Source organism: Oncorhynchus nerka, linkage group LG9b (assembly GCF_034236695.1).
Source record: "Oncorhynchus nerka isolate Pitt River linkage group LG9b, Oner_Uvic_2.0, whole genome shotgun sequence".
NCBI classification, from domain to species: Eukaryota; Metazoa; Chordata; class Actinopteri; order Salmoniformes; family Salmonidae; genus Oncorhynchus; species Oncorhynchus nerka.
This window is the reverse complement of record NC_088424.1, coordinates 42,589,700-42,607,653: the sequence shown is the minus strand read 5'-3', so window position 1 is coordinate 42,607,653 and position 17,954 is coordinate 42,589,700. Positions and strand designations below refer to the sequence as shown.

At 47.2% G+C, this 17,954-nt stretch overlaps 1 protein-coding gene across 1 annotated transcript in view; it reads left to right on the top strand.

The window, feature by feature from the left end:
• The first annotated feature begins 16,094 nt into the window (after positions 1-16,094).
• slc1a7a (solute carrier family 1 member 7a) overlaps positions 16,095-17,954 on the top strand; it is a 76,452-nt gene continuing 74,592 nt past the window's right edge. The window contains exon 1 of the mRNA XM_029646210.2: positions 16,095-16,640. Coding sequence (XP_029502070.1) covers positions 16,500-16,640 — 141 coding nt within the window. The 5' untranslated portion in view covers positions 16,095-16,499. The remainder of the gene's footprint in view (positions 16,641-17,954) is intronic.

Here is a 17,954-nt window from a genome sequence, read left to right as displayed (position 1 = left end):
CTGGGACTAGGTTCATCTTCCAGCAGGACAATGACTCTATGCATACTGCTAAATCAACACTCGAGTGGTTTAAGGGGAAACATTTAAATGTCTTGGAATGGCCGACTCAAAGTCCAGACCTAAATCCAAATGAGAATCTGTGGTATGACTTATAGATTGCTGTACACCAGCGGAACCCATCCAACTTGAAGGAGCTGGAGCAGTTTTAAATGCTGTAATTGCTGCAAAAGGTGGTTCTACAAAGTATTGACTTTGGGGGGGTGAATAGTTATGCATGCTCAAGTTTTCTGTTTATTGATTCACAATAAAAAATATTTTGTATCTTCAAAGTGGTGGGCATGTTTTGTAAATCAAATGAGACAAACCCCCCAACAATCTATTTCAATTCCAGGTTGTAAGGCAACAAAATAGGAAAAATGGGGGTGGATACTTTCGCAAGCCACTGTACCTGTAGTTCTAACTTTTAAGACCTCTAACTCTCTCTCTCTCTCTCTCTCTCTCTCTCTCTCTCTCTCTCTCTCTCTCTCTCTCTCTCTCGCTATATATATATATATATATCTCTGTAAGGGGAGCGTACTGGTGGCAGAGAAGTCAGGCGCAGGAGAGCAAAAGCAGTGTTACAACGGCGCAGTTTAATAATAATTTATCCTCGTAAACAGAACAATCAATGCAATGGGTACAGAACCCATCGCACGCCAGAATAACGTACACAAGCACTTACAATAAACAATTCCGGATAAGGACAAGGGGGGAACAGAGGGTTAAATACACAACATGTAATGAAGGAATTGAAACCAGGTGTGTGGGAAGACAAGACAAAACAAATGGAAAATGAAAAATGGATCAATGATGGCTAGAAGACCGGCGACGCCGAACGCTGCCCGAACAAGGAGAGGAACCAACTTCGGAGGAAGTCGTGACACTGACATCTGTTTTTTGGGGGGAAAATCATGATTTAATTTGAAAAAATAATTTATTGCCAGGGCCCAATTATGGCAATATCGCTCTAGAATGTTAAGGTTCTGTTGAAGACCTTCTTTTGTTGGTGATAGAAGTACCAAATCATCAGCATATAGCAGGTATTTTACCTCTGTGTCAAATAGTGTGAGTCCTGGGGCTGGAGAATGGTCCAACATGTCTGCTAATTCATTGACATAAATGTTGAAAATATTTGGACTCAAACTGCAGCCTTGTCTCACAATTCGAGGTTGTGAAAATAATTCTGTTCTTTGTTTTTTTTTTTTCGTTTTTTTTTTTTTTCATTGCACACTTGTTTTCCGTGTACATACATTTGACTAATTCAAACACCTTACCTTGGAGATTTTTGTAAAATAGCCCTTCGTGCCAAATATTTTTTATATTTTTTTTATTTCACCTTTATTTAACCAGGTAGGCAAGTTGAGAACAAGTTCTCATTTACAATTGCGACCTGGCCAAGATAAAGCAAAGCAGTTCGACACATACAACGACACAGAGTTACACATGGAGTAAAACAAACATACAGTCAATAATACAGTAAAAAAAACAAGTCTATATACAATGTGAGCAAATTAGGTGGGAAGGGAGGTAAAGGCAAAAAAGGCCATGGTGGCAAAGTAAATACAATATAGCAAGTAAAACACTGGAATGGTAGTTTTGCAATGGAAGAATGTGCAAAGTAGAAATAAAAATAATGGGGTGCAAAGGAGCAAAATAAATAAATAAATTAAATACAGTTGGGAAAGAGGTAGTTGTTTGGGCTAAATTATAGGTGGGCTATGTACAGGTGCAGTAATCTGTAAGATGCTCTGACAGTTGGTGCTTAAAGCTAGTGAGGGAGATAAGTGTTTCCAATTTAAGAGATTTTTGTAGTTCGTTCCAGTCATTGGCAGCAGAGAACTGGAAGGAGAGGCGGCCAAAGAAAGAATTGGTTTTGGGGGTGACTAGAGAGATATACCTGCTGGAGCGTGTGCTACAGGTGGGAGATGCTATGGTGACCAGCGAGCTGAGATAAGGGGGGACTTTAGAATCAAATGCTTTTTTAAAGTAAATAAAGCAAAGATTTTTCCCTCTCTTTTTCGGGGGACGTGTTTGTTAATTAGTGTTAAGGTGTAATTAGTGTAAGGTGTAATTAGTGTAAGGTGTAAGGTGTAATTAGTGTAAGGTGTAATTAGTGTGAGGTGTAATTAGTGTTAAGGTGTAATTAGTGTAAGGTGTAATTAGTGTAAGGTGTAATTAGTGTGTGTAAGGTGTAATTAGTGTACGGTGTAATTAGTGTAAGGTGTAATTAGTGTAAGGTGTAATTAGTGTAAGTTAGTGTAAGGTGTAATTAGTGTAAGGTGTAATTAGTGTACGGTGTAATTAGTGTAAGGTGTAATTAGTGTAAGGTGTAATTAGTGTAAGGTGCGTATATGGTCAGTAGGGCGATGGTTTGGGAGAAAGCCAATTTGACATTTACTTATTACATTTTTTTTCTTGTAGAAAGATTTTAATTCTTGAATTCAAAATGCTACAGAAAACCTTTCCCAAGTTGCTGTTTACGCAAATTCCCCTGTAAATATTGGGGTCTGATTTGTCTCCACTTCTGTGGATCAGGGAGATGATTCCCCTGGTTCCAGACGTCAGGAAAGCAGACAGAAGTTCGTACCATGTTGAACAACTTAAACACAGCATTTTGCAACTTTCATTTCTGATGTTATCTAAACCACAAGCTTTATTTAATTTGATAGATTTGAGCTTTTCATTTAGTTCTTGTTGGTTTATTGGTAATCTAATTGATTTTGGTTATTTTTAATGACTGAATCAAGGATGTTACATTTTTTTATTGAATTTCTAATTGGTTTTGTTGTAAGTCTTTTTGTGGGATGTTTTTGCATAGATTATCAAAATAAGTTTTCCATATTCCTACATCTTGTATGGCTAATTCTTGTGGCTTTGTCGTGCTTAAACTGTTCCACATGTCCCAGAACTGATTTTGGTCAATTGCGTTTTCAATTTCATCAGTGTCTTATTGGTATAATTACATTTCTTGCATTTCAGTGTAGGTTTATACTGTTTCAGAGTTTCATAAGTATTCATAAGTTACTTCTGGGTTGTTTTGCTGCTTGTGTTTTTCATTTGACATTTGTCTTAGATGTTTTCTAATTGTTTTACATTCGTTGTCAAACCATTTTTAATAAACATTTCGTTTTTTGTTTCTGATGTTTCTGATGTTGTATCTCAAATTTTCTTTTGATGCTTCTTTTTGGAAAATGCAGTTGATGTTTTGAGTAGCCAAATTGACACCTTCTTTACTGTTTTGGTATTGTGAGATATTTACAGTTTTTAACAATCACTTTGGCACTAATTTCAGAACCCTGTGGTCATTTTTCAAAACTCTAGACACAAAACTCAAAACGGTCATCACTTGCAACACAGGTTCTCCAATACAGGTTCAAAACATTGTGCATTCATATCGTTAAAGAAACCTTACACTTGCAGAATCATTGGTTCAAATAACTAATTTATCATGAAATACCATAGGAACATTCATTTAGATCACCCACAAACAAGACTGTGTCGTTGTTCGTACAATCATTAAATATTGTAGTACAAAATATGTTTCATGATGCTACTACACGTAAATACATCACTGTAAAAGGACTAGTAGAGAGGATACTACAGACACAGTGGAATCATTGGACAAAATATGACATTTATTGTTGAAATACAATATAATCACAACATTGGTTTCTTTGAATCAAAGCAAAAATAATTAGCTACAAAAAAAGAAAAAATGTCAACTGCAGTGTTCCTCACCTGGCTTACTGTAAAACATCACTGCAGTGTTCCTCACCTGGCTTACTGTAAAACATCACTGCAGTGTTCCTCACCTGGCTTACTGTAAAACATCACTGCAGTCTTCCTCACCTGGCTTACTGTAAAACATCACTGCAGTGTTCCTCACCTGGCTTACTGTAAAACATCACTGCAGTGTTCCTCACCTGGCTTACTGTAAAACATCACTGCAGTGTTCCTCACCTGGCTTACTGTAAAAAGCAAAACAAAAGATTGATTACTGTACTTCTATATTTCCATCAACCCTGTCTTGTGGATTTGGCCCCAGGTTCTCATCCACATCACAATGGATGTTTTCATTAGCCAAACATCTTGGGAAGAATCTTCGGGCGAATCCAGGCCTGACACTGGTCTGCCGTGATGTCATTGCATGCGACATCCATGGCCTGGAGAAGGGCGGCTTGTTCGTGAGGGCGCCTATCATATACCTTCCACCTCCACGTGGAGAAAAATTCCTCAATCGGGTTAAGGAAAGGAGAGTATGGGGGTAAGCACAGGGTGGTAAATTGTGGATGTGCCTGAAACCATGAACCATGAAATAGGTCGTGCCATCAGCTCTACAGACCTGATTTAGCTCATCAAGGAAGGTTACATTCGAACAGCGAATCATGTGGCTGCCTGCAACTTAATATATAGAGTATATAGAGTAGGGAGCTTTAGATGTTGTTCGACCAGACATTAGAACGGGCAAGATGCGTAATCTAAGCAACTTTGATCCTGGTATGATTGTTGATGCCACACATGGTGATTCCAGCATCTCAGAAACAGCTGCCTTCCTGGGGTTTTTACGCACTACAGTCTCTAGAGTTTATAGGGAATGGTGCGATAAACAAAACACATTCAGTGAGCCGCAGTTCTGTGGGCAAAAACACCTTGTTAATGAGAGATGTCAGAGGAGAATGTCCAGACTCATTCAAGCTAACAGAAAGGCCACAAATGGTCAAATAACAGCTGTTTAAAACAGTGGTGTGCAGAAGGGCATCTCTTAACATACAACACCAGGAATCATTCAGGCTGTTGTGGAGGCAAAAGGGGGTCCTACCCAGTACTAGATAGGTGTACCTAATAAAGTGGCCGGTGAGTGTACAGTAATGTCAAATCTGAAAACATGGTCTGGAAAAGTGGTACATGGGACCATAGAAACTGTGTCTGATAAAGAATGATGATTAAATATTACCTCCATGAATAATGTAGTCCAATTGGTTCATGTTCCATGGTAATTGGTGTCAATGGATCTCGTTATCCTGAAACTTTCATGATCTAAACATGGAATATTGTTTGGGAGTTTCCATAAAATTATGCATTAAGAGTAACGCAACAGTTACTTATCATTTTGAGCAGTTGTATCAATTGATAGTTAGATCATTGTAATGAAATGAATAGACAGTCATCTCAGATGTAATGTGTGGATTGCATTTTGAAATGGTAATACTTTGATGTAAAGTTGTGTCATTTTGAACAGGTGATTTTAGTTCAATGAACAAATTATCTACCTTTATGTGTATTGTATCCAAGCAATTGGAAAAAGTGTTAAGAGCTTTGAAAAATTTGCATTTTGATCATTGGTTGTGAGTTTTGTGTCTATAGAGTTTTGAAAAATGACATCAAGGTTCTGAAATTAGTGCAAAAGTGATTGTAAAAAACTGTAAGAACTGTATAGAGTTCATAATTTCATTTCAGTTCAATGTTTCAATGAATCTCTCTGCACTGTTTTGAGCCCATCTGTACGATTGGTTTATGTTGTAGAGTTGATTGGTGTCACGTTCTGACCTTAATTATTTTATTATGTCTTTGTTTAAGTATGGTCAGGGCGTGAGTTGGGTGGGTTGTCTATGTTCCTTTTTCTATGTTTTGGGATTTCTGTGTTTGGCCTGGTATGGTTCTCAATCAGAGGCAGCTGTTTATCGTTGTCCCTGATTGAGAACCATATTTAGGTAGCCTGGTTGTCCCTGATTGAGAACCATATTTAGGTAGCCTGGTTTCACGTTTGAGTTGTGGGTGATTATTTTCCGTGTTAGTGTTTGTTACCACACGGGACTGTATAGTTTGTTTCACTTTGTTATTTTGTATTTTTGTAGTGTTCAGTTTGTCTTATTAAAATGGACACTTACCACTCTGCACATTGGTCCGACCTCTCTTACTCCTCATCAGAGGAAGACGACGAACGTTACAGAATCCCCCACCACCAAAGGACCAAGCAGCGTGGTAACAGGCAGCAGCAGCAGAGCTGGAGGCAGCGAAAGCTGAGAGGCGGCGGTATGAGGAGGCAGCACGGCAGCGCGGCTGGAAGCCCGAGAGGCAGACCCAAAAATGTATTGGGTCCCCACTCTCGATGCCCACTCTCGATGCACATGGGTAGTGTGGCGAAGTCAGGTAGGAGACCTGCGCCAACTCCCCGTGCTTACCGTGGAGAGAGAGGGACCGGGCAGGCACCGTGTTATGCCGTGAGCCGCACGGTGTCCCCGGTGCGCAGGCATAGCCCGGTGCGATACATAGCAGCGCCTTGTATCAGCCGGGCTAGAGTGGGCATCGTGCCAGGTGCCATGAAGCCGGCTCAGCACATCTGGTCTCCAGTGCGTCTCCTCGGGCCAGGGTACATGGCACCAGCCTTACGCATGGTGTCCCCGGTTCGCCAGCACAGCCCAGTGCGGGCTATTCCACCTCGCCGCACTGGCCTGGCTACGGGTAGCATTCAACCAGGTAAGGTTGGGCAGGCTCGGTGCTCAAGAGCTCCAGTGCGCCTTCACGGTCCGGTCTATCCGGTGCCACCTCCACGCACCAGTCCTCCGGTGGAAGCCCCCCGCACCAGGCTGTCTCTCCATCTCCTCCCTACAGGTGCTCCCGCTTGTCCAACACTGCCAGAGTCTCCCTCCAGTCCGGATCTGCAAGACGCTCCCTCCAGTCCGGATCTGCCAGAGTCTCCCTCCAGTCCGGATCTGCAAGACGCTCCCCCCAGTCCGGATCTGCAAGACGCTCCCTCCAGTCCAGATCTGCCAGAGTCTCCCTCCAGTCCGGATCTGCCAGAGTCTCCCCCCAGTCCGGATCTGCCAGAGTCTCCCCCCAGTCCGGATCTGCCAGAGTCTCCCCCCAGTCCGGATCTGCCAGAGTCTCCCTCCAGTCCGGATCTGCCAGAGTCTCCCCCCAGTCCGGATCTGCCAGAGTCTCCCCCCAGACCGGATCTGCCAGAGTCTCCCTCCAGACCGGATCTGCCAGAGTCTCCCTCCAGTCCGGATCTGCCAGAGTCTCCCTCCAGTCCGGATCTGCCAGAGTCTCCCTCCAGTCCGGATCTGCCAGAGTCTCCCTCCAGTCCGGATCTGCCAGAGTCTCCCTCCAGTCCGGATCTGCCAGAGTCTCCATCCAGTCCGGATCTACCAGAGTCTCCCTCCAGTCCGGATCTGCCAGAGTCTCCCTCTAGTCCGGATCTGCCAGAGTCGCCCGTCTGCCCTGAGCTGCCAGAGTCGCCCGTCTGTCCTGATTTGCCAGAGTCGCCGTCTGTCCTGAGCTGCCAGAGTCGCCGTCTGTCCTGAGCTGCCAGAGTCGCCCGTCTGTCCTGAGCTGCCAGAGTCGCCGGTCAGTCAGGAGCTGCCAGAGTCGCCGGCCAGTCAGGAGCTGTCAGAGCCGCCGGTCAGCCAGGAACTGCCAGAGCCACCAGTCAGCCAGGAGCTGCCAGAGCCGCCAGTCAGCCAGGAGCTGCCAGAGCCGTCCATCAGCCAGGAGCTGCCAGAATCGCTCTTCACTCTGGAGCTGCCGGAATCTCCCGTCCGTCCAGTGCTGCCGCGCTAATTCACACACACACACACACACACACACACACACACACACACACACACACACACACACACACACACACACACACACACAATTACATATTATTATTATAATACCAGTGCCAATAAAATAAAGAATAGCTGTAAACAAATTAATAAGAATGGAATAAGATTGCACAAAAAAAGTACAGTACAATGCAAATCTGCAAACCCACGTGCGTGCGTGCGTGCGTGTGTGCGTGTGTGCGTGTGTGTGTGTGTGTGTGTGTGTGTGTGTGTGTGTGTGTGTGTGTGTGTGTGTGTGTGTGTGTGTGTGTGAATTAAAAGGTCTGTCTAGTCCAGTAGTCTGCATATTAGAAACAGTAGTTGACACATCTCTCCAATTGTTCTAGGTTTCTTTTGCCAGAGGTTACATCAGCATATGTAGGTTGATGATCTGAATGATACATGGTGTGGACTGCATCATGTGGCGCACTTCTCTGCCCGACCCTAGAGTAGTGGTCAGTGGTGTGTTGTGATGGGCTGGATCTAGGAGAGCTGTGTTGTGATGGGCTGGATCTAGAAGTTCTGTGTTGTGATGGGCCGGGTCTAGTAGAGCTGTGTTATGATGGGCCGGGTCTAGGAGAGCTGTGTTGTGATGGGCCTGGTCTAGTAGAGCTGTGTTGTGATGGACCTGGTCTAGTAGAGCTGTGTTGTGATGGGCCTGGTCTTGTAGAGCTGTGCTGTAATAAGCTGTGTCTGGCTCTTCTCTCCTGGGGATGGTGGGGGTACTGTTGTTTCAGAAAGTGAAGCGGGGGGCCTCTGCTGCTCTGGTGATGGGTGTGTGAGTCCCTGCCAAGTGTTGCATCCTGTCACGGCTGACGAAAGGAGAGGACCAAGGTGCAGCGTGGTGAGCGTACATTTTCTTTATTAATCCAAAATGACGCCAAACAAAACAATAAACACTACAAAACCAAACCGTGACGCTCAAAGGCTATGTGCCCTAAACAAAGTCAACTTCCCACAAACACAGGTGGGAAAAAGGGTACCTAAGTATGGTTCCCGATCAGAGACAACGATAGACAGCTGTCCCTGATTGAGAACCATACCCGGCCAAAACATAGAGATAGAAAATAATAGAAACACAAAACATACAATGCCCACCCCAACTCACGCCCTGACCAAACCAAAATAGAGACATAAAAAGGATCTCCAAGGTCAGGGCGTGACACATCTTTTAGGTCCTTGACAAAGGTTCTGATACTGTCCTGATCAAGATGTACATTATTGTATAAGTGTTCACATGTCAGAGTGGGGTGGTGAGCCGTTCTGACGTTGAGCAGTGAGGCACAATCCACAGTGATCTGTTGATTTATTTTGTTGATCAACTGTCCTGGGACTGAGACTGCTCTTCTCTGTATCACGGAGGCGCTCCGCACTGCTAAAGCTAACTCTCTCTCCTCTGCTCTCATCCTTCTAGACCTATCGGCTGCCTTCGATACTGTGAACCATCAGATCCTCCTCTCCACCCTCTCCGAGTTGGGCATCTCCGGCGCGGCCCACGCTTGGATTGCGTCCTACCTGACAGGTCGCTCCTACCAGGTGGCGTGGCGAGAATCTGTCTCCTCACCACGTGCTCTCACCACTGGTGTCCCCCAGGGCTCTGTTCTAGGCCCTCTCCTATTCTCGCTATACACCAAGTCACTTGGCTCTGTCATAACCTCACATGGTCTCTCCTATCATTGCTATGCAGACGACACACAATTAATCTTCTCCTTTCCCCCTCCTGATGACCAGGTGGCGAATTGCATCTCTGCATGTCTGGCAGACATATCAGTGTGGATGACGGATCACCACCTCAAGCTGAACCTCGGCAAGACGGAGCTGCTCTTCCTCCCGGGGAAGGACTGCCCGTTCCATGATCTCGCCATCACGGTTGACAACTCCATTGTGTCCTCCTCCCAGAGCGCTAAGAACCTTGGCGTGATCCTGGACAACACCCTGTCGTTCTCAAATAACATCAAGGCGGTGGCCCGTTCCTGTAGGTTCATGCTCTACAACATCCGCAGAGTACGACCCTGCCTCACACAGGAAGCGGCGCAGGTCCTAATCCAGGCACTCGTCATCTCCCGTCTGGATTACTGCAACTCGCTGTTGGCTGGGCTCCCTGCCTGTGCCATTAAACCCCTACAACTCATCCAGAACGCCGCAGCCCGTCTGGTGTTCAACCTTCCCAAGTTCTCTCACGTCACCCCGCTCCTCCGCTCTCTCCACTGGCTTCCAGTTGAAGCTCGCATCCGCTACAAGACCATGGTGCTTGCCTACGGAGCTGTGAGGGGAACGGCACCTCAGTACCTCCAGGCTCTGATCAGGCCCTACACCCAAACAAGGGCACTGCGTTCATCCACCTCTGGCCTGCTCGCCTCCCTACCACTGAGGAAGTACAGTTCCCGCTCAGCCCAGTCAAAACTGTTCGCTGCTCTGGCCCCCCAATGGTGGAACAAACTCCCTCACGACGCCAGGACAGCGGAGTCAATCACCACCTTCCGGAGACACCTGAAACCCCACCTCTTTAAGGAATACCTAGGATAGGATAAAGTAATCCTTCTCACCCCCCCTTAAAATATTTAGATGCACTACTGTAAAGTGGCTGTTCCACTGGATGTCATAAGGTGAATGCACCAATTTGTAAGTCGCTCTGGATAAGAGCGTCTGCTAAATGACTTAAATGTAAATGTAAATGGAAGTCTTTTCTTGGTAAGAGGCTGGACACGACTATGTTGGTTGTTGGGAACATAGCCTGTGCCCGTTCTGCCACTCTTCTCACTGCCTCAGATACATTTCCACCTTTGGAATGAAGGTTGTTTGTGCCAGCGTGGATGATGATGTTTTCAGGGGTGTCAATCCTGGTCTGCATTGCACTGTCAGTTGTAGGACACCATCATTTATACATCTGGTGTCTAGGGAATCATCTTTCCTGGACTAAGAACTTCCCATTTGAATCAATAAGGATTGCAGTTGTTGGGTGATTGTCTGGGCTGGAGCAGACTGGGAGGCTGGTATTCTGACCTGGACTGGAGCAGACTGGAAGGCTGGTAGGTTGACCTGGGCTGGAGCAGACTGGGAGGCTGGGATTCTGACCTGGACTGGAGCAGACTGGGAGGCTGGTAGGTTGACCTGGGCTGGAGCAGACTGGGAGGCTGGGATTCTGACCTGGACTGGAGCAGACTGGGAGGCTGGTAGGTTGAACTGGGCTGGAGTAGACTGTGTTGGAGCAGACTGGGAGGCTGGTTGGCTGATCTGGGCTGGAGCAGACTGGTAGGCTGGTAGGTTGAACTGGGCTGGAGCAGACTGGTAGGCTGGTAGGTTGAACTGGACTGGAGCACACTGAGAGGCTGGTAGGTTGACCTGGGGTGGAGCAGACTGTGTTGGAGCAGAATGGGAGGCTGGTTGGCTGATCTGGGCTGGAGCAGACTGGTAGGCTGATGCAGTGTAATCAGGCTGTGTGGTGGAAGCCATGCTGGTCTCAGGCTCTGCCTGTGTTGTACCAAGCTGGTGGACATGTTCTCTTGATGCAGAGGACATAATGACTTGCTGCTGTTTGAGGGTGTCAATGTACCTCTCTCTTTGTTCTTGCTCCTTTCTTGTTGTGCTCAGATGGTCTCTGAGGTCATCATTTGTCTGACTCAGCTTGTCCATTCTGCTTTCTAATTTAGCAATAGATGCTATGCTCTCCTCCCTGAACTGCGTCATCTCTTCTTTTAGTTTCTGGACAGTGTCCTCCTCTTGAAGCTTGTTCTCTCTGAGCTCTATGACCTCTGCTTCGATTAGAGAGAGGGTGTTGTGGAATCATTGCATAGCAGGTGTTCTTGGTGTTGTAAGCATGTCCTTGCATGTCTGCTGCAGGTGAGGTAGGTAGAGGGACACTGAGGGCATCTTGCTGGGTCACAGAGGCTGTTGGGGCATGCTTTTCTCCATCATCTCTCTCCTTTCCTTTTTCCTCAGTTTCTGAGATGAGTTAAGCTTCTACTTTTAGGGTAGCAAACATATTCTCTAAAGCCTGGAGGCTTGAATCATTGTCTTGTATCAATACAGTTCCATTATTGTAGAAGTTTACTGTTTGATACGTGTTACTCTGGTCAACTTCTTCAAAAATCTTCTTCTTTGTTGCTTGTTTTGTCTCCTATTCAGTCTTGCAGTTATCTTTTGCTTTGTACTTCACTCTAAAAATGTAAATCTCAATATTTGTAGGAGCTCGTATTTTTCAGAAACTGCTACTCAATTTGGAACTCTGGAAGCTCTCTCTCTCTCTCGCTCTCTCTCTCGCTCTCTCTCTTGCTCTCTCTCTCTCGCTCTCTCTCTCGCTCTCTCGCTCTCTCTCTCGCTCTCTCCCTCTCTCTCGCTCTCTCTCTCTCTCGCTCTCTCTCTCTCTCTCACTCTTTCTCTCTTGCTCTCTCTCTCGCTCTCAATGTAATTTCAATGAAATAAAATTTAAGGGCTTTATTGGCATGGGAAACATATGTTAACTTTCCAAAGCAACTGAAGTAGATAATAAACAAAAGTGAAATAAACAATAAAAATGAAAAGTATATTATGTCTATATACAGTGGTGTAACGATGTGCAAATAGTTAGAGTCCCAAAGGAACATTGGTCAGGTATTCTGCCACTGTGTACTATCTCTCTCTCTCTCTGTCTCTCTCTGTCTCTGTCAGGTGTGTGCGTGCTGGTAGCGAAGTCAGGTGCAGGAGAGAAGAGAGTTGTGAACAGGCGCACACTTTATTGAGGCAGGAGAAACCAACAGACGGATGCCACTGCGTCAAAACCTCCAGCCCATAGGCAAAAGTGAAAAACGCGTAAAACAGTCACAATAATATATGTTTAACAATAAACATCTTTGTGAACAACACGGTATAAGCAAACCGGTCTGGCGCGTCAACAATTTAACACAACACAAACACAAACAATTACCCACAAAGACATGAGGGGGAACAGAGGAAATAAATCCATGCAGTAATTGGGGAATGAAAACCAGTTGTGCAGGGAACAAGACAAAACAAATGGATCAAGGAAAAATGGAGCGGCGATGGCTAGAAAGCCATTGACGTCGACCGCCGAACGCTGAGGAGAGGAGCCGACTTCGGAGGAAGTCGTGACAGTCTAAGTTCAATTCAATTCAGTTTGCTTTATTGGAATGATGGAACAATGTACTTACTTTCTCTCTCTATCTAGCCCTCTCCCACACTATCCCCCTCTCTCTCTATCTAGCCCTCTCCCACACTAACCCCCTCTCTCTCTATCTAGCCCTATCCCCCTCTCTCTCTCTCTAGCCCTCTCCCACACTATCCCTCTCTCTCTCTCTCTCTCTAGCCCTCTCTCTATCCCTCCCACAGTCTGGTGGGTGACAGGGTGGCAGCTGTGGGTCATGGGCATAGAATTAATGACATATTAGAGCTTTAGAACATGCATTGGAATACTAGCAACATGACAGAAAATCATCCATTTTGGTAACGGGAAAACTTTAATCAAATATCTCATCAAATATTGTGAAAAACAATGAATATGTTTGTTAGCTAGATAGCCAGCCAGTTTTAGTGGAATGATTCCATCATTTTTTTGAATGAACTGCCAATATGCCGACATTCAATACAAACAGTGATCAAGGGTCTGGGTGAATGAGTCTGTGTCCCCCTATGGTCAAATGCAGGGTCAGGGAGGAGCCGGGAGGCTTGGTTTTAGTCAAATACACACATCGTCAGGTTAGCTAAGATCAGCACAGGATTATGTCTGGTTCCCTCACACCTGGCATGCAGCAGTAAGTCTCTCCCTCACACCTGTCATTCAGCAGTAAGTCTCTCCCTCACACCTGGCATTCTCCTGGAAGTCTCTCCCTCACACCTGGCATTCTCCAGGAAGTCTCTCCCTCACACCTGGCATTCTCCAGGAAGTCTCTCCCTCACACCTGGCATTCTCCAGGAAGTCTCTCACTCACACCTGGCATGCAGCAGTAAGTCTCTCCCTCACACCTGGCATTCAGCAGTAAGTCTCTCCCTCACACCTGTCATTCTCCAGGAAGTCTCTCACTCACACCTGGCATGCAGCAGTAAGTCTCTCCCTCACACCTGGCATTCAGCAGTAAGTCTCCCCCTCACACCTGGCATTCTCCAGGAAGTCTCTCCCTCACACCTGGCATTCTCCTGGAAGTCTCTCCCTCACACTTGGCATTCTCCAGGAAGTCTCTCCCTCACACCTGGCATTCTCCTGGAAGTCTCTCCCTCACACCTGGCATTCTCCTGGAAGTCTCTCCCTCACACCTGGCATTCTCCAGGAAGTCTCTCACTCACACCTGGCATGCAGCAGTAAGTCTCTCCCTCACACCTGGCATTCAGCAAGAAGTCTCTCCCTCACACCTGGCATTCAGCAGTAAGTCTCTCCCTCACACCTGGCATTCAGCAGTAAGTCTCTCCCTCACACCTGGCATTCAGCAGTAAGTCTCTCCCTCACACCTGTCATTCAGCAGTAAGTCTCTCCCTCACACCTGGCATTCAGCAGTAAGTCTCTCCCTCACACCTGGCATTCAGCAGTAAGTCTCTCCCTCACACCTGGCATTCAGCAGTAAGTCTCTCCCTCACACCTGGCATTCAGCAGTAAGTCTCTCCCTCACACCTGGCATTCAGCAGTAAGTCTCTCCCTCACACCTGGCATTCAGCAGTAAGTCTCTCCTCACACCTGGCATTCAGCAGTAAGTCTCTCCCTCACACCTGGCATTCAGCAGTAAGTCTCTCCCTCACACCTGGCATTCAGCAGTAAGTCTCTCCCTCACACCTGGCATTCAGCAGTAAGTCTCTCCCTCACACCTGGCATTCAGCAGTAAGTCTCTCCCTCACACCTGTCATTCAGCAGTAAGTCTCTCCCTCACACCTGGCATTCAGCAGTAAGTCTCTCCCTCACACCTGGCATTCAGCAGTAAGTCTCTCCCTCACACCTGGCATTCTCCAGGAAGTCTCTCCCTCACACCTGGCATTCTCCTGGAAGTCTCTCCCTCACACCTGGAATTCAGCAGTAAGTCTCTCCCTCACACCTGGCATTCAGCAGTAAGTCTCTCCCTCACACCTGGCATTCAGCAGTAAGTCTCTCCCTCACACCTGTCATTCAGCAGTAAGTCTCTCCCTCACACATTAGACTGTGAATACCATAAAGTTCAAAATAAACTACAAAATACTTTTTTTGAAATTAAAAAACATGTATTTTGTGTTTTGAAATGCATTTGTAAGTGTCTGGCCCAAACAGCAGCAACATTCTAAGTAACAATTACAGAAACGTTTTACTTACTATGACTGATATGTTGTTGTTTTCTACCGTAGTTAAATGCACTGTCACTCTGGATAAGACTGTCTACTAAATTACCAACATGTAAATGTATATGTGAAAATGAACATGCAAAAATGAACTGCAAAGCACACTGGGTATTGTGATTGACCTTGTTTCGGGGTCATGTCTAGATGGGATAGCCTCGTACGAACAGTCCTGATCTCATGAACTCACGAGGCTATAGATGGGATACAGCTTAACCTAATTCTCCTAACCTGCTATGTTAATTCTCCTAACCTGCTACGTTAATTCTCCTAACCTGCTGCGTACGTTCTCCTACACCTGCTACTAAAAGTCCATTTGGACACAAGCTGTATCCTCTTAGACAACACCTCATTGGAATAATTGTCCATTTTAACATACACATTTATATTAAGTTAATTTAGCAGTAGCTCTTATCACACCATAGTGCCATCAGACTTCTGATCCCCCTCCTCCTCTTCCTCCTCCTCCTCCCCCTCCCCCTCCTCTTCTTCTCCCTCTTTCACTTCCCCCTCTTCTTTTTCCTTCTCCTCCTCTTCCACCTCCTCCTCTTCCACCTCCTCTTCCCCCTCCTCATCTTCTCCTGCTTCCACTTTCCCCTCATCCACTTCTCCTCTTCCCTCCTCCTCTTCCCCCTCCTTTCCTCTTCCTCCTCCTCTCCACTTCCCCCTCCTCCTCTTCCCCCTCCTTTCCTCTTCCTCTTCCTCCTCCTCTCCACTTCCCCCTCCTCCTCTTCCTCCTCCTCTCCTCTTCCCCCTCATTCCCTCGCCCTCCTCTCCTCTTTCCCCTCTTCCCCTACCCAGGCCAGTTGTTTTACACTCGTTGTTGTTGGAACAATCCTCTGTCCAATTGTTGGTAGGTCTTTAATCCATCCTGCTGATATCCCAGTAATGCAGCACAGCGAAGTGTGTGTTTGCATGTGTGTATGCGTGTGTGTGTGTGTGTGTGTGTGTGTGTGTGTGTGTGTGCATAGCTCGTCATGGCCGCTCCTAATAGGATCTAATGTATTAACCCTGAGGACAGTACTGCCAGCTGTCACCAGAGCCCCCTACTGGAGAGAGAGAGAGAGAGAGAGAGAGAGAGGATAGAGAGAGGATAGAGAGAATAGAGAGAAGAGGGAGAGAGAGAGCAGAGAGAGAGAGAAATACCGTGTGTGTGCCTGGAAAGTGTGATGCTCTTAGTCCCGTGTGGAATGATAGAGAGAGCTTCATCGCAGAAACCCCCTAAAGTGCTTTATCCGAGGAGGACAACTACTACCTTCTTCCCTTTGTTTTGGCCAACCTCTACTTCCTCCACCTACTCCCTTTTCTCTCAATCCATCTCTTCCCCAATTCAGTATTTTTTCTCACTTTCATTCTTCAGTCCCTCCCTTCTCTCCAAGGCTCTCTGTTTCCATATCTCCTCCCCCGTCTTCTATCTTTCCGTCTCCTGCCGTCCGGTCTGTCGCGTGTCCCATATAGACCTTGCTCTTTATGGCTGAGTGAAGTGACCGGCCAGGGACTCTGGTGGAGTGAGTGACCGGCCAGGGACTCTGGTGGAGTGAGTGACCGGCCAGGGACTGTGGAGGACTTTACGTGGGAGTAAGGATGGCGGTGAACTTTTCGGAGGTTTGGGGTCGGGTAAAGAATGTGTGTGCGCAGAACGGGCTCCTCATCCTGTCTGTGTTGGCCGTTGTCATTGGCTGCATGATGGGGTTCCACCTGCGGGGAAAGCAGCTCTCAGACCAGGTCAGTGTCAAACTAGCACCTGCAGGGTGTCCTGTTCCCTCCCCCAACCAAAACAACTCCCTTCAATAGTTATCCCCACCGTCCCTAAAGGACCTGTTGCCTCCCCCAACCAAAACCCTCCCTTCAATAGTTATCCCTACCTTCCCTAAAGGACCTGTTCCCTCGCCCCACCGTCCCTAAAGGACCTGTTCCCTCCCCCAACCAAAACCCTCCCTTCAATAGTTATCCCTACCTTCCCTAAAGGACATGTTCCCTCGCCCCACCGTCCCTAAAGGACCTGTTCCCTCCCCCAACCAAAACCCTCCCTTCAATATTTATCCCTACCTTCCCTAAAGGACCTGTTCCCTCGCCCCACCGTCCCTAAAGGACCTGTTCCCTCGCCCCACCGTCCCTAAAGAACCCTGTTCCCTCGCCCCACTGTCCCTAAAGGACCTGTTCCCTCCCCCACTGTCCCTAAAGGACCTGTTCCCTCCCCCAAACAAAACCGTCCCTTCAATAGTTATCCCCACCATCCCTAAAGGACCTGTTCCCTCGCCCCACCGTCCCTAAAGGACCTGTTCCCTCCCTCCCCCAACCAAAACCGTCCCTTCAATAGTTATCCCCACCGTCCCTAAAGGACCTGTTCCCTCCCCCACTGTCCCTAAAGGACCTGTTCCCTCCCCCAACCAAAACCGTCCCTTCAATAGTTATCCCCACCGTCCCTAAAGGACCTGTTCCCTCGCACCACCGTCCCTAAAGGACCTGTTCCCTCGCCCCACTGCCCCTAAAGGACCTGTTCCCTCCCCCAACCAAAACTGTCCCTTCAATAGTTATCCCTACCTTCCCTAAAGGACCTGTTCCCTCGCCCCACCGTCCCTAAAGGACCTGTTCCCTCACCCCACCGTCCCTAAAGGACCTGTTCCCTCGCCCCACCGTCCCTAAAGGACCTGTTCCCTCCCCCACTGTCCCTAAAGGACCTGTTCCCTCGCCCCACCGTCCCTAAAGGACCTGTTCCCTCGCCCCACTGTCCCTAAAGGACCTGTTCCTTCGCCCCACCGTCCCTAAAGGGCCTGTTCCCTCGCCCCACCGTCCCTAAAGGACCTGTTCCCTCCCCCAACCAAAACCCTCCCTTCAATAGTTATCCCTACCTTCCCTAAAGGACCTGTTTCCTCGCCCCACCGTCCCTAAAGGACCTGTTCCCTCCCCCAACCAAAACCCTCCCTTCAATAGTTATCCCTACCTTCCCTAAAGGACCTGTTCCCTCGCCCCACCGTCCTTAAAGGACCTGTTCCCTCCCCCAACCAAAACCCTCCCTTCAATAGTTATCCCTACCTT